The sequence below is a fragment of the Chaetura pelagica genome, unplaced genomic scaffold (genome assembly GCF_000747805.2).
Source record: "Chaetura pelagica isolate M959 unplaced genomic scaffold, ChaPel_1.0 scaffold109, whole genome shotgun sequence".
Classification (NCBI taxonomy): Eukaryota; Metazoa; Chordata; class Aves; order Apodiformes; family Apodidae; genus Chaetura; species Chaetura pelagica.
Window position 1 is genome coordinate 3,685,983 of NW_009970725.1, and position 21,687 is coordinate 3,707,669.

General features: G+C 41.5%; 1 protein-coding gene across 1 annotated transcript in view; it reads right to left on the bottom strand.

The window, feature by feature from the left end:
- Window positions 1-1,046: 1,046 nt before the first annotated feature.
- MAPRE2 (microtubule-associated protein, RP/EB family, member 2) overlaps window positions 1,047-21,687 on the bottom strand; it is a 75,962-nt gene continuing 55,321 nt past the window's right edge. Inside the window, exons 5-7 of the mRNA XM_010006817.1 lie at window positions 13,357-13,496; window positions 8,040-8,198; window positions 1,047-2,291 (exon numbers count right to left, since the gene is read on the bottom strand). Of these exons, the coding sequence (XP_010005119.1) occupies window positions 2,220-2,291; window positions 8,040-8,198; window positions 13,357-13,496 (371 nt within the window). The 3' untranslated portion in view covers window positions 1,047-2,219. The remainder of the gene's footprint in view (window positions 2,292-8,039; window positions 8,199-13,356; window positions 13,497-21,687) is intronic.

Genomic DNA, 21,687 nt, shown 5'->3' on the forward strand with positions numbered 1-21,687 from the left:
AAGGATGAACTGCAGTAAGCACAAGACTGATGCTGAAGAAATTAGGTTTATAGCCTGATCCCAAACTCCTTGGCCCATCAGAAAACCCAGGACATTCTGGAGAGTGGAAAAAAATTAGTAACTGCTCTTCGGTTCAACAGTATTATGAAGAACTACCGTTTATTACAATGACAATTGTAGTAAGTACATATGCTCTAATAAACACAAGTACAACAAAAATGACAATTCCTCCATTTGTGGCGATTCTCAGAAATACTAATTTTGGGATATACACATTTTTATAAACCAGAGCTTATTTGTAACCAATTGAAATGGGAAAGAAAAGCGGTGGCCTGCAGGTTGCAGCACTTTATCATCAGGTAAGAAGTGAAGTCCATGCTGGAGGCAGGGATGGAAAACCTTCAGCCCACAGGTCCAGAAACTCTTCTGTTGAGCAGGGAGAGTGATCAGGGAACGGGAAATATCTGTTCTAATGCTTAACAGTATTTTCTATATTGTCTGTGGTGCAACACAACAGCAGGGATCTCACATTTAACTAAGAGCCACTTAGCTGCAAAAGACTCATTAGGAACAGAAAACCGCATGTGTGTGTGTGCTGGGGGCTGATTGGTTGAAAATCTTTCTATGGAAGCACAAGCTGAGAACTTACGCTTTAGGAGCCCACGAAAGTCTAAGATGATTTAGCTGTTCAATAGGCTTTTGAGTTTCTCAGTGACTGCTGATTGGGATGGGACTTCCATGTACCTGCTAAACCCACATCACAATCCAGAATTAAGGAAATGGAGTGAGAGAGACCAAGAATACCAAGCATTAAAGATCAGAGAGACCACAATGCACAGTTTTATGAGAAAAATAAGGAATGCTTTATACACTTCAAGATACTTCGGTTCATAAAATACCACCATTCAGAACAGGGCGATGGGACCGCGCTGGAAGGAAATGAAGGGAACACTCACTGCAGACATCTCTGGGGCAGACGTGGCTCTGCACGTGCCAGCCTTGCATGAGGGAGGTCAGCCAAGCACAGAACTGGCTCCGTGCCCCTCACTCAGCTGGTGCCCCTCTGGTGTGTGCTTTGTCTCCACAAGGACTCCTCCCTGCCTCTCCATGCTACGGAAGCAGCCTCAACAACTGCAAGGTGTTTGCTGCCCACTTAAAGGGAGTTTGGGAGGGGTTCAGGGTTTGTGCTGTTGCTGCTTTTTACCCCATGCCTTGCACTAGTGAGGAAATTTTGTGTCTTCAATAATTTTATGGAAGCAGAGGGGAGAAGGACAGTGAAAATAAATGGCTGGCCTGCTTTTCCTCTTCTGAGGGGTGGGAAGCCAAGTATGATGGCACAAATCATGTCCTGCAGCCACACTTGTCACGGAGATTTCTCTCCTCCATCAGCACTGAGCTCTGCAGAGGCAGAGCAGAAGCTGGAGGCTGCGACTGGATTCCACAAGAGGGAAGAAAAGCTGGGAAATGTGTATGACTAGTCAGGAAACTGGGAGGGTTTTAAAAAAATGTAATTGGATGTCTGTTCTTCCAGAAACAAGCCAAAAAACATACCACGCAGCTTTCTAACAAGCTTTCTAACACAGGGGTTTAAATGTCTCCTAGTGAAACAGATGCTCTGCCTTCCATTTTGTGAAGGCAGGAAAGGAATAGAAGTGAGCAACACAAGCATTTTCCTTCACGACACACCTCATCATTATGGCTTGAGTATGACTTCCACTGTATCCCTTTATTCCAATTATTAGACCAAATTTATGCCCCAAGGCAGATGTACGAGAAAACGCAAAAGCACCACAAAGTGAGAGAGACAGCTAGTGGTACGGTACTTCTTGCCACACAAAATGCCAATATAAATATGTCAGAACAAGTTACAAGTGTATCATACTTAAGACGAAAAAGAAAAAAAAATAAATATCCTTTTTTTTTTTTTTTCTTAAAGAGCAGAACAAATCTCAAGCAGCCAAGTGGTGAAGTTGCAGTGATGTACAGTAGGTGATGTAGCCCTACAACCTCTTGGGAAGATACACTGAAAGAAGACGTCTGCAAATGCATCTTGGCAAAGTATGGGTACAGAATGCAGTGGTTGGCTGGCACTCACTATGGTACATAATGTTAATGGCAGACTGGGAGTGAACTGATTTCAAGTTTGAGGCCACACACGTTCCATTCTCCAGAAGAAAGTTCTCACACAAAACGAAAATTGTCAAGAGATGCTGGGTGAGTCAGTACTCCTCCTGCTGCTGGGGCTGTTCATGGACTTGCTCTTCACCTTCATGCTCTTCTGTGTGGCTCTCCTGCAGGGAGAAAAAGACCCCAAAACACTGCTCAGCAGAAAGCAGTTTTCATGTAATCTTGCTGCCCCCCCTCCTAGTGCTCACTGTAGCCTAAAACTTAACCTCAAATTTTCACGCATATGAGTTATAACCTCAGAAAAGCAGCATCCTGAAATATTACCATAACATGCATTTACTTTGCTTTTAATCAATGCATGTGCAATATGGATACTCCCCTAGAAAAAGTGTCAGTTTTCAACATGACTGAGTGTTAACTGTTCTGGTAAGTGAGCATTTTGAACAGCTCGACAGTGAGATGCTCAACAGTTAGATGCTGTATCATACCATCCTGATGTCCTCCCATTTCCAGTTTGTCCAAGAATTTCTGAACCTCTCTGCTATAATTTTCACACAATCTTTACTCTAGGTTTAGATGACTTAATGGACAAGATACATCTGCTGTCACTTGCTTTAGAAATGAAACTCAGCCTCCTTTTTGAGGTCAGATATACTATGTTTCCAAAATAACATACTGATGCTAGAGTTCAAAGGCCATCAAAATAGTAACTTTTAGCTGTATCCAGAAAAATCCCTAAACCCAGTATTCACTGATTTAGAGACTTATTGCTAAAAGCACTAATTACTAATAAACACTTGCTTTTGCAAATGGTTATTATGCACAGCATTTTCCAGAGCTGCCTCTCTGAATGTACATTGCCATTGTGAGGAGAATCCCTGACCGAAAAGAAGGCTGGATCCTCACTGGAGGTGACATCAGTTTCACACAATTTCCAATTTAGAGACCACACACCTGGTATCTGGAGTTGGTCTGGATGTGTCAGGACTCAAGAAGTCTGACTGACTGTTCAGCCATTACTTCTGTATTCCCATTAAGTGCAGCTGCATTTAAAGCTTTTCTCTCAAGTAGCTTCCATCTTTCCAGAGCATGGTTCACTGAAAAGATCACACACATCTACTCTCTGCCCTATCCCCTGTAGGCAGCTCCAAAGGAAAAGGCTTTTCCAAGAGACTGAGCTGCCGTTCAAAACATAGCATCCCTGACATGGTACCTGTGCAGAACTTGCCTGCTCCCAGCAGCTCTCCTTAGAAGCAAGGGGTTTGAACAACAAACTTTTAACAAATGGATACTGCTACCTTTTCAAATTTGAGGCAAAAAAATGAAATGAAAAGGGAGGCCATAATTTAGGTTTTCCAAGAATAGTTCAGAGCAGCTTATGCAATAAGCAAATTCCCTTCTGGCAATAACATTTCAAACTTCTAAAGGACAAGAACAGGAGAATATGGTTCCTAACATTTGGAAATATTCTGCTGATTACCACATATAGAAACTGCCAAATTCCAACTGAAAGCTTTCTGTCACCCAAGTGTTTTTTGAAGGTAGAAGCCACACACTTGAGTCACAGCAGCAGTAGCTTGGCATCTTGCAGTGCCTCGGGGGGAATGATGCCCTTGCTACTTCCAATAGGTACATCACACCAAAACAGCTTTTTGAGTATTATCTAAAAATCACAACTTCTGTAATGAGCTGCAAGGGTGCAAGACTTACAGAGAACAGGAGTTTCACAAAGAGAAGCTGACAGCTGCGAGGATATGGCCCTGCCTTACTGGGTGAGAAAAATGAAGCTTTTTCAGGCACAGTGAGCTATACTCCCTTGACCCACCTATCCTGACCCTCTTTATGTGTGGAGGTGACCTATCAGAAAGCCCACTCATGCAGATTTTATGTTACATACGTGCTGTCCTTTCATGCATAACAGAAAAGCCTCTAACCACAGGCAGTGGCTTGGGAACCTACTCTGCAGCTCTGAAGAAGAGTGGTGGCTCCCTTTTCGCTAGACTTACCTTTGATGGAAACGATAAAACTCATGTGACTACCTCAGGGGTTGTTCTGAGACTTGGGACACGTGCTTCTCAGTATGTACAGCTTATATAAATACATGAAGTGGGAAAGACAAGATTCATTATGCCTAATTACCTTGGGACTCTGGAATCTCCTTGAATAGCATCCCCTAATAAGGAAAGTAGTGGAAGATCTATTTAGAGCATTTATTTCTGGCTCAGATCACACAACCATGGTCATCTCTCTCCCAGGATGGGAGGTGCTTTCTCTTTTGACCCTTTGATCAATCTGCCTCAAACTATTCAGGTGTGCCCGTTGACTTGGAAGAGCTAGACTTTATGAAAACCAGCTGCTGGGGGGGTGGGTGCCTGTTACAAAAGTAGCAGCAGCAAAGGTAGTAGCTGCTAGAGCAGGAAGATACAAAACTAACTGCATTTTGAGCAATTGCTTTGGAAACTTGAACTGAGCAACTGATAGACCAAACAGCACCAATTCACCCAACTTCTCCATGAACTGAACCAGAACAGCCTAAGCAAAAGCGTTCCTACACTTTTGCTTGCAAGCAAAGACCTACATGGCTCTGGGTTTCATAACTAGACACCTAACCTCTTCTGCTTCATCACTCTGAAGCTCTCCTACTCTAAGACCATATGACATACTATCATGTGTATGTAACATACTATCTGAGGTCTCAATGCCCCTACAGCAGACACAGCAAGAGTGCAAGGGTCCACTTGTCCCCACCACCCACATGAATCCTTTTTTAACAACATTCTGTCAACTTTGATGCATTTGAAGAAGTTGGATTACAAACGAGCAGTTTGTAATTAAAAATTACAAAAGATTACAGACTGCTCAACCAAACTTTAAACGACGATGGCAGATACAACATCTCTCTTGCATAAGCAGAGACATAATGATGAGATTTAAAAGAGAACCGTAATGGGGAAAAGAGAGCCTCTAAAATAAAAGGAACCTGAATGGACTGATATTTGTGCTGTAAGACTCAAAGCCTCATCGAAATCAAGACCAAAATAACAATTAAAAAAAAAAAAAAAAAAGCAGCAGTCTTCATAATTTAGCCTTCATCGTATTAAACAAAAGAGAAGCCTATGAAGTGACATGGTTGAAAATACACTGTAACTTTGGAATTCTGAAAAAAGAAACCTACCTCCATGACATGAACCTAATGAAAACCTCTTCAGTGCAATACTGGGATAACCAAGCTTCTGTTAGAGACTAAACTTTGTCCTTGCATTCTGAATCATTCTACACAGAATTCACCTGACAGCCTACAGTGCTCACAGGAGACCTATGGCTACTGGGAGATGCAACCACTTAAAGCACTGTCCAGATTTATATTTATTTATTTAATTAATTTTAGGAGAATTAAGTGCAATAGAAAATTAGGTATAAAGGGAGACTCGTCCCTTCTGAATAAGAACAGTAGCTAAGAAAACTAGGACATAATCTCTATGCCATGTTGAATACAGATGATACCTGTCAAATTACAGCCAGGAAGGAAGACTCCAAGATTGTTTTCAAACAGTTACTGGAAGTATGAGGTGAACACAAATATAGGTTAGTAACGATATTCAAGCACAAAGCTTTGATCAAGGATCCCTTTGTGCAGTATGTATGTGTGAGCTGCATTCCTGTGCATTCCCTTGCCAAGGAAAAGCCTCATGGCTACAGTATCATTTATAAACGTCACAAGTCCTGAAAATTAATGTAATCCCTTTTTTCCACTTTGCCTTTGTATACCTGAGACACTCTGGAATGGAGATAAAAAAAAACAAAACTAAGTTGGATTTATGATTAACCCATTAGCAAGAAACTAGGAATGCTAGAGTAGCCTAGGGTTTGGGAATTGGGGATCAATCCCACATGGGGATTGGGAAAGACAAGCTGCTGCTACTGGGGAATTAACCTGCAAAATGCTGCAAGATACAGAATGTAATTTGGGACAAATTCATTACAGAGAGAGAAAAACAGAACTGTGGGGCAAAGCAGGGCAATGAAACAGCTAAGTCCAAAACCAAAAAGTAGGCAGGACCTGCACCAGCAAGGGAACCCAGTCACAGAGTAGTCAGGGTTGGAAGGAACCTCTGAAGATCATCTGGTCCACACCCTCTGCACTCCCCCCTGCTACAGCAGGCTTTGGCTAAGTGCTAATGCGCTGGGGTCTTTCCTCACAAATTACAGTCCATCTGCTAAGCCAAAGAAGAAATGCACCCTGGAAGATGAGATCAATTCTCCCACTAAAAGGCAGGACAAGAACTGCATGGGGAATGGCCTCTGTACCCTCTTCTGGGGCAGCAGGTCTCTTCTGCTTAAGCCACATGCTCAGCCTCCAGCTGCAAACACATTTTAGATAAAGACACAGTCATCCTGTGTAGTTCATGTGCAGCCACGGATGATACTTTCAACAGAGAAAGGCTTGGAAGGAGGCAGCAGATAAAACACTGGGATGTGAGCTGAAGTAGAATACTTTCTAATGTGTTCAGTCATTAAGGAAAACTGAAGAAAGAAAAGCAACAAGTGCATTCTTTGGTGGGGAATCACTTGCTATTGAAGCCATCAGACAGACAGATGTGGTAGGGGCATGGGGAGAAGAGGGATGTTTTTGGCTTTGTTTTATATAAGAATAATAACTCTTCATGAATCCAGAAGACATTTTCTCTGATTACTATATCTATATGTGTACACATATATGTAATTCTTTTAGCCTTTTACCATGAGCCTGGCAGATTTGTCTCACTGTTTATTTCTGTGAAAATCATGGTTTCCTCCTCCTTTTCCTCTCCAGCACTCACCCTGTACCACTGAACAAATCCTCCTTCCCCTGTCACTTCTCATCTGAGCAGTGCCCCCCGGCAGTGGGAAGCTCTCGCACCTAGCAACTATTTTTGCTCTTCTAGTCCTTTTTAGAAAGCAGACTTCCTTGTCACTACTTTTGATACAAATTTTTAAGTCAGCTGACTACTGCTGCAACAGCTTTCTGGGAACAGCTCTAAGATAGCCTGCAGTCCCACAGTGCTGCCCAGAGATTAAGTTGATGATTATACACTCCGCAGCCAAAGTCATCATCTGCTGGAGACTGAAGGGGTCAATTGTCAGTACAGTGCATACAGGGATTCAGTTAACATCAATGGGAGTAGTTCAGCTTAATCTCCACTGAATCATTATCCCTGAATGTCTCTGAGGAATTTAACCAGGACTCTTTGCAGCTTCTTGCTTTGTTCAGTGTCTGCAGTGCTAAGTCTAAGATGCAGTGAGATTCTTGCTTAATCTTGCAGACAATACACTTCTGAAATTTTGGCAATAGAGGATTATTGGGTTTGCACAAGGAAGAATTTTGCCTATAGCAACAGGATAAAAATGCTAGAGCATTATCTCTGCAGATATAATTATGTATTTGGCAACCTGCACTGTACATATTACAACACTGCTACATGGGCTAGAGAAGGTTCACAGCTATAGACATTGAACAACACTTCCCTCAGAATTTCTGTGATTTTCAACACAGGAAAGAACATGAGTAAAAGACTTTATACAGAAAGGTGAAAGATGAAAAAACATACCTTAGAGAGGTTCCGAACCATAGGAAAAAGAAAATAATTAGGATTATGACACACATCCTCCCCTTTCAGATCAACTTCAGCAAACCCAGAATAAAAAAACCTGCTTGGAAGCAGTGAAAAGCATCCAGCCTCCCAAATCCCACTTCCCCAGGCTGAAAAGTCTGCTGTTTGCAAATGCAAACTTCCTTTTTGGGCGAGGAGTGGAAATCCTAACCGCTACAGTTTTGTTAACTTAAATGTAGGATACGACCCAATACTGTGCTAATACATTTTTACAAAATTAAGCTGTTTTGTCAAAATAAAAGATATTAAGCTTGAACTTACGTGTTCTTCTGAAGCATAAAGGACATCCATTAGCCGATTGACAAGGCCATTATTCTCTCCCCCATGTTCTTGGCAGAGAAGTTCAATCTCCCTTAATTTGCCGAAGTAGAAATCCCTTTCCTTCTCCACACCTTCAAGTGCAAGTTTTAATGAATGTACCTGCACAGAAACCAAGATGTGATGCATCAGTTTTGAGGTTGCACTACAGAAAACTCAGTCTAAAATTATGCATGCTGAACAACCCTAAATATATATTGAACTTCATAGTTAAAAAAAAACTTATCTTTCCTGAAGTGCTAGATTAAACCTTACACAATAGAGAACAGTAACTCACGCTCCCCCATTACACCTCTTGGATCTGTCTTAACCTTGATCCTTAAAGGTCAATTTTCTCAGTGCTCTTTCATACTGAAACCCAAAGCAGCAGTTCAGACTTGTGTTCCAGCTTGAGCCAGAATGAAGCCAATTTTCTTTCTACTGATTTTTTTTTTTTTTTTTTCCCTTCAGTGAACTCTCTTTTAAGCAGCACAATTGCTAAAAGTAGCAGCAGGTTTTCCAGCTAGTGGACTGATAATGCTGGAACGTTTATAGTTACTGTTGAGAGACCAAGGACACCTTGCTCCACTTGTTGGATCTGCTGATTCGGACGCTAAAGGAGCAGATCAGCTGTATGTACAACCCTCCTGCAGGGAGGAGTGGACTGCACAGATGGCAAAACTGGCCAACCAGATTATTCCATCCAGATATATAGATATATATGTGACATGGTATAAATTCAGGGATCACAGAAGTCAAGCCCTTCTTCCCTTCTCTTCTATTCACAGCCGGGATCTGGGGAGGACTCCATCTCTCCATCACCATTGATCCCTAGGTCTGTGCATTCCTGACCCTTATCACTCTCTCCTCAGCTCCTGTCTGCTCTGCCGCTCTCTCCAGCAGCTCTGGGACATTTCAGAACTGCTCACAGCTCAGGAGGTGCCCTGGGAGTCGCTGGGGGTGGAGGGAGGTGATAGGAGTGTTGCACATTCCTGCACATACTTGTATATAATTCTACATTTATTTTTTTTTTTTTTTCATTAGTATTTAATTAAAGCTGCCTAGTTTAGTTTTCAATCTGGAAGGTGTCTCTCCCATTTTTCTCTCTCCTTTGCCTACCTGGGTGAGAGGGAGAGGGGACTGAGAGCATTGTTGTTGGCCATTTAGTTGCCAATCCAGAGTCAAACCTTGACAGCTTGTCTCCTAACAAAGCTGCCAGAAATGTCACATAATGGTCATGTAATAAAACTTTCAGTTTAGTACCTGCATTATTTTGCCTGGATTAATGTGTAGTTTTTGGGAAACATACAGTATCTCCTTGCCTAAAAATACACAGATCCAGCAGAAAAGCTTACACAGGGCAACGATCTAGTTAGGACATTTAAAGGTCCCCTAGTTGCAAATGTGAACACTGCCATCTTGGTCTTTTGCCTCTCTTTTTCTGCCTCTCCACTTACCATACTGTTAAGAGACCTGTCTTTTGGCTCTCTGATGCCATGACCGGCTGCCCCATGGAATTTCTGCTCTGACTGATGTGCTGTTTCTATCAACAAATTTTCTCAAATGCCAAGTATATTTCTCTTTGCCACCTTGTTCACAAGACTCTTCAAGCTATACTCTCAGTTTCAATTTCATCACCAGGACTGCTGCAAATCATTTATGGGTGACACAGCTGTTAATGATTAGGCTTCATACACATCATGACATGTTGCAATGTATTTTTACACATACGTGCCTATATACATACATACACACACACATATATACATATATATTAAAAACAGTAATTTTGTGGGAGCATAACAGATAAACTATTGTCCAACAGGGTATACACAATCAAGATACTGTGTAAGTAGCTCTCAAATTCTGAGGACAGCAGTTTAACAACCAATAAAAATAATCAGAAATGAAGCTGCCTACAGTAAACACACTGACCCCAATCACATCAAAATTGCAGCCAAATTAACATTCACTTTTTAAGGCCTGCAATTATACAACTGATTTTCTAAATAGAACATGCCAAACAAATTAAATCACATCAAACTACATTTCAGTGAATGGATAAATAGAAACTTCAGTGATGCCACTCCTACTGCAAACTAATTTATTTCCTTCACTAGTAAAAACACGAGCAGAGTTCAAACAATGCTTTGACAGCCTCCTAAATCCTATCAGTTCATTTCTCCATAACTCCTGAGCTCATAATGCCTTCTGCTGACCTTTGATTGCACTCTTGGAGGTGTCAGACAGCAGAACTGACCTGTCACCAGGGCAGGATCTCAGAGCCTCTCACTAACCCATTTCTGACCAGCTGCCCAAGTGTGACACCCACGTCTTCCCTTGACAGTTTGAATCTATGCTTGATACAATAACCAGTTACTTCAAAAATATTTATTCATCAAATTAGGGAGAACGAAACTGAACAAGAGTTTGCAATATTTTGGTCTATAGTTGAAGACCTCACGTTTAAGACATGTCTTCAAGATCTGCAGCAGCATATTCCTTGAGAGCAATGCCTGCATCCAGACAGAAGAACATAAGTGCTTCCAGATCTCTTCCTTTGTGTTTTATAGACCTTGGGAAAACAAGGAACTTCAGCAGAAACATTGGCAGCTACTAGCTCAGACTGTCTCCCTTTCTGACCTATTTACTATGAAGGCATTCTCTTGTTTTCATTCTATATATTCACTCTGTTTTAAGAAGCAGAACCATTAAACTATGCATATATGCACAGAGTTAATGAACTACAGCACATAGTAAACACTGCTATAACCAAAGCAGAGACTCTTTTCTCCAGTTATGTACCAGTTACTTTTCTGTGACACATTAATTTGTTTTTCTTCAGGTAATTAGCATATCCATGTGCTGCATTTTCCTTCTATTTACATGCTAAAAGGCTGATCCTGTATGAGGGACAGTGCATGTTAACTCCTGTGCTGTTTCTGGACCACAAGTACCCCTCTGCAATCCAGTTCTTGCTAATGGGTCTTTGCTCTGATGACACTGGCAGTGTGGACATCCACAGGGCTGCAGGGCCAGGTTGGAGATTAAGTGCATATTGTAGACACACAAGCAGTGTGGTGCTGTTTTCAGAAACTAGGTGTGTAGTAACATACAGTTCCTGGTTTCTGGGACCAGTCACCATATATGAAGGTCCCTTCCCCATATGTAAGAGTTCCTGGCCTGTGTCACCTCCTCAAGTTCACTTAAACTCTTTGGGAGAGTACTAGCTGGCAGAGACCAAAACCACAGCAGGGACTACTTCAGCATCTTAATGCTTAGGGGTAATTAAGTTCCAGTGCACAGCAACATTCCTTGGATATGTTTCGTTTACTATCACAGACTCAGGCAATAGCTCAGACCATTTTAAGAGAGACTTTAAGATTGTTGGGAGTCATTAAACTAGCAAATGCTGTAGATGGCTTATGATTATTGCAAATAACTCATTAAGTAACCCAGTGTTTGGATAGCCTCACTACTTCATTTTTTCCTCTATAAAATGCATGGAAATGCAGATGTTTCAATCTCCTTTAGCTGTTATTCCTGAAAGGGCTGAAAAAATCCAACTGCTAGAGCCACACTGGAATTTGATATCCACAGACACCATTCAACATTTCTTACTCGTAATCAACACAGCAAAGGGGTGAAAGTGGCTGCTGCCCTAACCTCCCTGGTGCTGGACAGTGGTAAAAAATGGGCAGTTTGGCTCTTCCAGCATGCTTAACCTGGGGCCAGAAAAACCCAGCTCAGAGGTGCTTGCAGCACAGTTTTATGGCTTGTATTATACGTCCAGGGTGCACAAGTAACCATTATTGGGAAATGAAATACCAAATGCTGCCAGTTGGAAAAAAAAAGCCTTCCAGACTTTCTAGCTTGTTCTCTTATAAACTCGCTATGAAAACACCAACTTTCTAGATCCTTAAAATTTCTTCTCTTCTTTGGTGATGGGGGAAATAACCAGTTTTCCCTCAGGGTTATTTGTATATAAAGCTTAAGGTTTTCACACATGGAATGTGCTAAGAATACATTAGCAGTGGATGTGGTAGGATCTGCCTATTTTAGTAAAGATCAAATATTTTTATGTTGCTCAGAACAAAAAAACCCTCTTCTTTCTGAAGTGAACGCATTCTGACTTCTGAGTACAAACGTCATGATTTAATTTGCATTAAGCTGAGATTTGAAACCCACCCTTAAATTAACTGAAAAAAGAAAAAGGATTCCATGGAAAATATACACAAAAATGCAAAAGCCCCTTTGGAAGGCTGGTGGGCCTGGTGTGCTTGCTCAAGCTCAGAATGATACTCTGAATCCACAGTACATTGTGCTATCCATCCACCACCTTTAAGTGCATAATAACAGTAACCAAGAATTTGCAAACAGTGCCCCAACAAACTGAAATCTTCAAGTTAATTAACAAGTCTGAAAGTGCAATGCCCTTAATTGTGGAAAATTATACTTGATACAGAACAACAACTTCTTGCTGAAGGTGGCTGCCAGGCAGCTCAGACTCTGAGGTTTTTCCTTTCTGCTTTCCCTCATCCAGGATAAATGCAGGGATCAGGCCTCATTTATACTAGTGACATTTACACCATTCTGACAACACAGTTTTGAGCCAGATATAGAGATTTTTTCATGCCCAGTGCAGACGCTCTTGCATGTCCAGGAAAGATAAAATGTGTAAAGCTCCACAGCATAAGTAAAAATCTAGCCCCTACATTCTGAACATTAAAGAAATTCTGAAGCTTTATTAATTACACTGCAGAACATTAATTATAACTATTTTCACCAAGTAGTTGACATTTTTAGAAAGCGTGTTACCTTCTTAGTGCTTCCCTTCCAGAAAGAAGGGTGCAATGAGCTAGTCTCCCTTCCCCTGCAAATCTCTAACACCTTGCTATTACAAACAGGCTTCTTTCTCCACAATGACATATTAAAACAATTTGTTTCAAATTTATAAAACACAAGAGCAAAGACCCTAATGAGATTTTTCCTAACCAAGAGAAATTAAAGATATATTTCAACATTTAATAAAAGTATGATGCTTCAGCAAGACTTACCTGTCTTTTCTAAGATCATCTTTTAAAATTACTGGCACACACTAGTCATCTCTGTCAGATGTTATTTTAAACAATAAATCACTTTTTCTTCTTCCCAGCTGAGCTATTTCAATCTTTTGTCCCTTCATAATTCTGGAGAGCATCATTCAACAGAGGGCAATATTAGATTTCATGCCTGCCTGTGACAATGAAGGCATCGAATTTTATGCCTAAAGGAAATTTACCTGTTCGCTGAGCTGTATGACTTGAGTTTCCAAATCTTTATCTGATTTGGATGCTGAGCTGCTTGGTGCAGCTTTTTTTGCTGAAGATGGGCGAGAAGGTGTTGATCCTGGTTTAGAAGCTGGACTGGATTTAGCAGCACCTGAAAAATACAGTAAATAAATAATGATCAAGACTTCTCTCTGTGCTAAGCACATTCCTATTAACCCAGTACCAGAACAAAAGTATTTGTTTTACAGACAGCCATTCTCTCTCTTACTTCAAGGTGACAGTGGAGGAAGTTCCAGTGCTACTATACCTTGGGAAAGCAAAACCCCACATTTCTTAGCAGTTTAAGTTTATTACTGAGAGTGAAGTAACTCTGAAACTAAAATAAATAAACAGTGAAATGAGAATATAAAGCTCCCTTAGCTCACAGCAGCTTTCAGCTTTAAAAAATAGGATCACAACAGACCACTTCTCCAACCCAATATTAAGTGTATGTATCTATCTTAAATTTCCCTGGAGAAAGACAGACTAGGAATAAACTTAGTTAAACTGCTTCTTTGTTTTCCTCATTTTTAAATGTAAACCATCCCTAAGACAAGGACATTGAAATTCAGACAGAGCATGCAGCATTAAATCCATCGGTGAACTCGCAGTTACCATAGTAACCAAGAGATGAGTTTTGATCTGCTTAGTTTTTTGCTATTTGTTTTTAATTACTTGCACTGCAGATCTGACAAAACACAGAACAACATCTTTACCAGCAAAAACAGCAAGTAATGAATGTGTACAGGTACTCTCTTTCACAAAGCCTGTGGCACCAAACGCCCAAGCAGAGGAACACTTACGTTAAACTGCCTTTGCAGTGCCTTCATATGAACCTCACACCTTGCTCTGCCTCTCCATCTTCCCTCTCCTTTTGGCTGGCTATTTGTTTTAGTTGCTGAGTCCCATTACATGAGTGCCGGGCTCACAGCTGTTCCCTTGGTTGGGCTTCCACAGGCACTGAGATCTTACTCTCAGTCTTGTCCTTATTCTCACCAACTAGGAATACATTTCAGATGTAGTGGACATACATCTGGTACAAAAAATAACTTTGGTTAAGAAGACAGAACAGATATTCAGCCTCCTCTCTGACCTATTTTATTTGATTTATTGGGCAGGCATATGAATCAGAAGTCCTGCTTTCCAGCACCCATATTTATCACTCTTCCTTACGAACAGCAAAGCAGCTGTCTGGACTGCTGATGGGCTCCATGGCCATTCCCCTCCATCAAATGCCATTGGCTCTGAAGCCTGGGCCACACAGGGTGTGGGAGAAAGCTCAAAACCAGCAAGCACCCAGCTGAGCTCCGAGCTTGCAGTCACCACTTTTGGAGATATTTGCCCCAGCTTTCTCAGCAGCTGCCTTCCACCCCACACCTTGCCAGTGCTCTTCCCATACCATTATATGATTTATGGCACACTACAAATTCCTCTAAGTTGTCATTTCCACAATGTACCCCCAGTGTCATACAACACTTTATTAAAGCAATTCATATCAAAATCCAATGTTTTACAAAGGTGTAACTAGGATGAAATCACAAGAAGGTGGGGAAAGGCAGGAGGAGGAGAAAGATGATTTGTGATGCTGTCCATATAACCAAACCACAGAGCTCCCACAGTCTCACTGACCTAGAATTGTGTATAGTGGTCCCTTTGGGGAGACAAAAAGCAATGGGAAATGAGAGCAGCAATGGCTTATTTAATCAAGCTAGCTTAGGCTTTTCTGATTTGGTTATAGGCCTCTCTCTGTAACAAGCATCTTCTCCCGCCTCTAAGGATAACTCTGTATTAACTGGGTCACCTAATGCCAACAGAACATAAATAAACAACTTGATAATTCAGATGATTCAGGTAAGCATTTCTGTGTAAGATGTCCACCTTCCTTTTCAATGCTCCTTAAAATGAGACACATAAGAAATATATATATATTTTTTTTTTTTCAATTGGTACCTGCAGACCAATCACTTCCATGCCTATATCCTTATAATTACATACATAAATTCACCTCTAGCAGATTTCAGATACAGTACACAAACTTGCTAAAGTTGGGAAAATGCAACTTTGTATACATGCCTGAAATTAAATTTCTTTTTACATTATATTTAGATTAGCAAAGAATAAATAATTTGTGGAAAAACATGAAAAATGCCAAGATGTTTTGTTGCTATTTAATTCTTTAGGGAATTCTAAATTTTTTATTCTGATCTATGATTCTACTTATGTCTTCTTATGTTCCACTCCTGCAAGATGCAGTTCAGTATATCAATTGAAAATTAAATGCTATAAAACAAGCTATGGATCTTCAGATGTAAAGCCTCGGCTGGTCGATGCAGCTGCCCCCTCTGCCAACTACCCTTCTTCTACTTGAAGGCAGTGCTGGACTTTCTCTAAGCAGCAAGCATGGGAGAAGCTGCTCAGCTCTTCTAGGACAGCCTCCCCTGGCCTGTTAGCTCTTCACCCTTTCTCCTGGGGGGTCATGGTGCAAGACCTAAGCGAGGCACATTGTGGAGCCACAGCACGTTGCTCCCTTTCATGCTCAACAGCCCTGTGACACATGCTAGCTCTTTGCAGAAGAGCTATCACAGAAAGCCAAACCATTAAGTACACACTTCTTAACCTGCAGAGAGAGTTAAGGACAGAGCAAGCACAAACATTCAATCCCCAGGTATTTTCTCTAATTTGCGGTGGAAGTGCCCTCCCAGAGTGTGCTGAGCAAGCTCACATCACCACTGTCTGCAGCCAGAGAGGGGTAGAGAGCTCCAATACACATTATATTCTGTCCTCCTTTGAAAACAACAAAGCCTTCTGAATTTCTACAACAAAGTGTTACTGAGCTTTATAAAGTCCAGACAAACCATAAGAAACCGACTTATGCTCTGCTGCTCAGGATTAGCTCTTAAATGAACACGATGCTCCAATTTCATCAATGTAGATAAAAACCAGCTAAATAACCTGAGCATTTCAGACTGTATTAGCAACAGCTGGATAGAACTTAATTGCAAGACAGAATGCCTAGGGATTTCTAATTTAAAATTTCCTGGAATTAAAAGAAAATAAAAGCAAAAGCTTTACTGCACATTTATTCCAAAAGTTCAGTTTTAGAATCAGCTCAGAGGTAAGCCTCCTGTTTCTAATAGAAGCTTGATTTCGTAAAAGAATGAAAGGATGCTGGTTGGTAGGGTAGTGCAAAGGACTTGAGACAGCCAGATGGAGATGAAAGAACTTGGTAGACTTAATGACTTTGCTATTGAGCACCAAAATGACTTCACAGTCAATTAGTGCAAGTGTGGAATAATTCCGGATGCATGGCTCAGAGGCACTGTATAACCCAAGCAGTTCAGATGCTGTTCAGCATCCTATCTTCTATTAAAATGTTTACGTAAAACTCATGTACACGTTCTGAGAAAGCACAAGTATTTATGCAAATATTCTGAGCTCTCTTCACTGACCACTGAGGGAACTGCTTTGTATTCAGCATCGTAAGTGTCACCCGTTACCAACTCCTTTTCAAGCTTACTGTTGATGTTCAAAAAGAAGTGCAGAGTCCTGCCCCTGGAAAGGCACAGCCCTACACCCCAGAACAGGCTGGTGTCCGCATTTCCTGAAAGCACTGTGGCAGAAAAGGACTTAGGGGTCCTGGTGGACAGCAAAGTGAGCATGAGCAACCAAAGCACTATCACAGCAAGGAAGACCAACAGTCTCCTGGGCTGCACTGGGAAGAGCACTGCTAGCAGGCTGAGGGAGGTGATCCTCCCCCTCTACTCAGCCCTGATGAGGCACATCTGGAGGAGTGTGGGGCTCAGTTTGGTGGTCCCCAGTGCAAGAGAGACATGGATGTAACGGAGAGAATTCAACAAAAGGGCCATGAAGATGAATGAGGGATTGGAGCACCTCATATGAGGTGACTGTTCATCCTGGAGAAGAGAAGCTTTGGGGGTTCTTACCCATACCCAAAGGGAGGGTGCACAGATGGAGACAAGCTGTTTTCAGTGGTCCCCAGTCAAAGGACAAGAGGCAGCAGACACAAATTAAATACAAGAAATTCCATTTAAATGTACGAACAAAAACTTCACTCTGAATGTGATCAAATACTGGAACAAGCTGTGGGGTCTCCATCCTTGGAGATAATCAAAACCTAATTTGATACAGTCCTGGGCAACCAGTTCCAGTGACCCCCTGCTTTGAGCAGAGATTTAGAAGATCTCAACATGCCTTCCCACCTCCATCATTCTCTGAGAAATTCTGCCACAGCATGCTCTGATTTTAGGTTAAAAAAGGCTCAAACTAGAATTTTTTTGTAAACAGTATCACAGCTACTTTAATTAGCACCTGGATAACTTTTTTGTACCTGCCCATATAACATTAGCAGAAATGGTAAAAATAAATTCACAGTTAAAAGACAAACTATTTTGTTCTTGTACTGAGAGAAGTCAGATGAACCAGTTTTGAAATGAATTACAATTTTTAATCTGTGATGCTCCAGAAACGATTTCTAGGCAATACCTCATAATTAAATATATCCCCCTCAGTTTCAACTTCACTATTCTTTCTGCTACAGACATAAGTTTTACAAACAGATGTAAACTGCAATTTCAACAGTGGATGTTGGCACTGTGCAGGTTATGGGTACAACAAAGCCTGTCTGCAAATTCCAGGTCACTTCTTCATCCCAATTGCAGTCTTGCAGACAAGAAATCTATTTAATTTTTAGAGCGAAATCTACCTTGAAGCTATGTGAGTAATTAGTATTCTGTTAAATATTTATGTAAAATTCCAAGAGAGCACGTGCATGAATACAGTGTGGATGTGCATGAGGATGGTTTGGAGAGCAACGGAAGCCCTGAGCAAGCATGAGACTTTCTGAGCCCACACGACCACTGCTTCAGCAGAATTTGGCAATCACTTGCAGTCTATCTTCAGCCAAATTAAAGGATTTCATGAAGTGAATATTCCTGACCCATGCCACAGAAGAAAAAACAAACCCACCAAGAGGCCACAGAGCTAGCAATTCCTTCACGAGCTGAAGAAAAACCTCTGCACCCACTTAAAACAAATGAGTGAGAACAGTAGATGAACTAATAGGCACACACGCTTATTGTTGCAGCTACACCGAGATGCAAGAGACTGCTCGATTCAGCTAGGAATGCTTAATGGCGTAAGTGATGACAAATGATTCTTAATGGGAATAAAATCACCTTAGACAAAATCTGACTTGACTTTCAGCAAGCTGCAGTACATACGCCAAATTATTTTGTAGCACCAAGTTTCCCTGGGTGGCAGGACTGCTCTGTCCCCTCAGCTCTCCGTACCTCCACTGCTGCTGCCCACAGCACAGTCTGATGATCTCTGTGTTGATCACCACTGTCAGAGGGCTGACAAAGAGAAGTTTGTACAAAGATGAAGACAGGTTGAGGGACTTGGAGCTATGCATCCTGGAGAAGAGAAGGCTCCAGGGAGACCTTATAGCACCTTCCAGTGCCTGAAGGGGCTACAGGAAAGCTGGGGAAAGGCTTCTCACCAGAGAGGGCAGTGATAGGACAAGGGGTAATGATTTGAAGCTGAAAGAGGGTAGATTTAGGTCAGACATCAGGAAGAAATGCTTCACCGTGAGGACAGTAACGTACTGGAATAGGTTGCCTAGGGAGGTTGTGGAAGTCCCCTCCCTGGAGGTATTTAAGATCACATTGGATGAGGCTTGTACAGCCTGGTCTAGTGTGAGGTGCCCTGCTCATAGCAGGGAGGTTGGAACCTGATGATGTTTTAGATCCCTTCCAGCCTTAACCATTCTATGATCCTATTAATCCAAGCAAGAATATTCAATAGAGTCTACTTGCCAGATGAAAAAGCCTTGTTTATGGCATGGCTTTAATAGAAGGAGACTTGATAGATGGTACTAACCACAGCCTCTTCACCATCATAAACGAATCATTTTTTTAGATTTAAAATAAGCAACACTTTATTGGTAACTATTAACTGTTCTCAGCTGAAACCCCTACTTTCTCCAGAAACATCTTTAACCATGCAATTTATCATCTTCAGTGGAAGAAACCACTCTAAACAGTCTTAAAAGAATACAATTTAAAACTTGAAATGCTCTTAAAAATCTGCATTTTCTAAAATTGAACAGTCTGCTTAGCTTCAAGGAGAAAACAATCCCAACATGAAAAAACTGAAGAAACGCATATTGAAAATTTGAGAGACACAAACATTCAAACCACACCCATTAAGAAAAAAATGAAGATAGCTGTTTTCACTCCTGTTTTCCAAACACACCATCTCCTTTCTAGAGAAAAGGCTCTTTGGCTCTTGCACTGCCAGCAGCATCGCTCTGCAGCCTAAGTTTTCAGGCATGGTGGGTTTAAAAAATTAAACACTGCTTGTGCTGGCAGAGGGGGTGTGCCTGCATGAAGGCTGAGCCACTTTCCTCTTCACCTCCCGGGCCAGCACTGTCTCTGCACATGCTGTTCCCCTTGGCTAGTACAATTCCTTGGCCTCGTATGAACCAGGCACAAAAGCATTTCCAGTTTGTCGCCCTGCGGCTCTTCCCGTCTCCAGCTCTGCCACGTCGCTCTGGAGCACCACAGCACCAGAGGTTGCCATGATACCAACGCTCTGCCATGTGGGGGAAAAGGTGGCACATTTTGGTGGAAATCAAAATAATAATTAAAAAACCTCACAAAAAACCAACAAGGAATTATCTAGTCTCTTAGAGCCCTAATGGTATCACTAACTGCTAAAATAAAGACTGGTTTTATTGAGTATTTTTATCCCTCAAAATTAATGTACATCACATCTGTCACAGTCAGATATTCCATTTCCCTTAAGAAAATCTATATTTTCCTTATGCAATTGGTTCTTTGATGGTATGCACATTGTATATAAAGCATTCATGCACAAACAGTTCATTCTGCCCTGGTTATTTTCCCTGTCATAGCATGAGTATTTTTAGCCCTCATGTGATCCTCCAGTATTTTCCAGCTCTGCTTTAGTCATCCTGCTCTCACTGAATATTTCAAACTAAAATGCCTAGCAGCCTTCAGGTCTAAAAGCCTCTTGCATTTTTAGCTTGCATGTAAATAATTAATTTTATTAAGCTGTCTTTTACCTGTGTGTTTTTGATACCCCACACACATACACAAAGCAGCACCCCACGGATTTGCTCTGACATACAGGGACACTTACATAAGACACTAAGCTAAAAATCCTGACAATCTGATCACTAGTTTCAATTTGATCAGATGGAGCTTTTTCTGCTATTTTCCACAGGAAGCATCAGAACTGGCACAAACAACAGTGTCCTAATATTTTAATCCCTTACCATGATGACTCTACATCTGCAGGCTGTTGACCTCTGCATGAGAGAAGAGGGGAGGCTGCAAGAGATGGAAGGGTGGCTCAGGGCTGGCAGATGGTGCTGTATCTAAAAGCAGCTGTGGTGCTGTTGCCTGGGATCCTGCAGCAGTAGCCTGTGCTGCTGGCTCCACTCCTCCAGGGATGAAGACACGCTCATTCCCCCAGCAGGGAGGCTGCATTTACCTGGCAAAACCTTGCTGCTCTTACTTTCTAGAAAGCAGCTTTTACTCATGTTACCAAAGCCATCCACCTGCTGCACCGCGGCAACAAATCAGCTCTGCCTCTCCAGGAAGGGACGAGGGAATGTGAGGGTGGCACAGCAGATTAGTTGTAGGCACCTATTTGTGCTTCCACTTTCAAGCTGCATTATCCTTGACCTGCAGTGACTCAGTCTGATCACCTTTGGAAGATGTAGGGCCATGGCTGGTGGCCTGCTCCCCAAGTAACACAAAACCCAGCTCATTTTCAGATTTCCCAAGGTTTGTTGTGGTTTTAAAAGCATTTTCTTAATGAAATAAAGACCACACTCCATACTTGCAGTGGTATAGGTACTGAATGCAGCTACCTGGTACCATGGGTCTTCTCAAGCTTTAGTGTCAGATTAAAACATCAACAATTATTCTAACTCATTCCAGTCTGCTTCTGGGCAAGCACTCAGGGTAGTCCCTAGGGATCTGACCACTCTCTTGTTAATTGAAAGACATATCTCAGCCTACTTCTGAAAATCCAGTGTTAGAACAGAATGTTATAAAGCAATTATGAATAATTAAAGAAATTGGCACCTTCTAAATCTCTGAAAACTAAAATTCTGGCAAAGGGCACTGGAAGAGTTTTTCATGGAATCATCTGAAATGCATGTAGAATTACTAGTAAATAAACACATTACTCATTTCTAAAATGTATATCATAGAATCATAGAATCATAGAATCTTAGGGGCTGGAAGGGACCT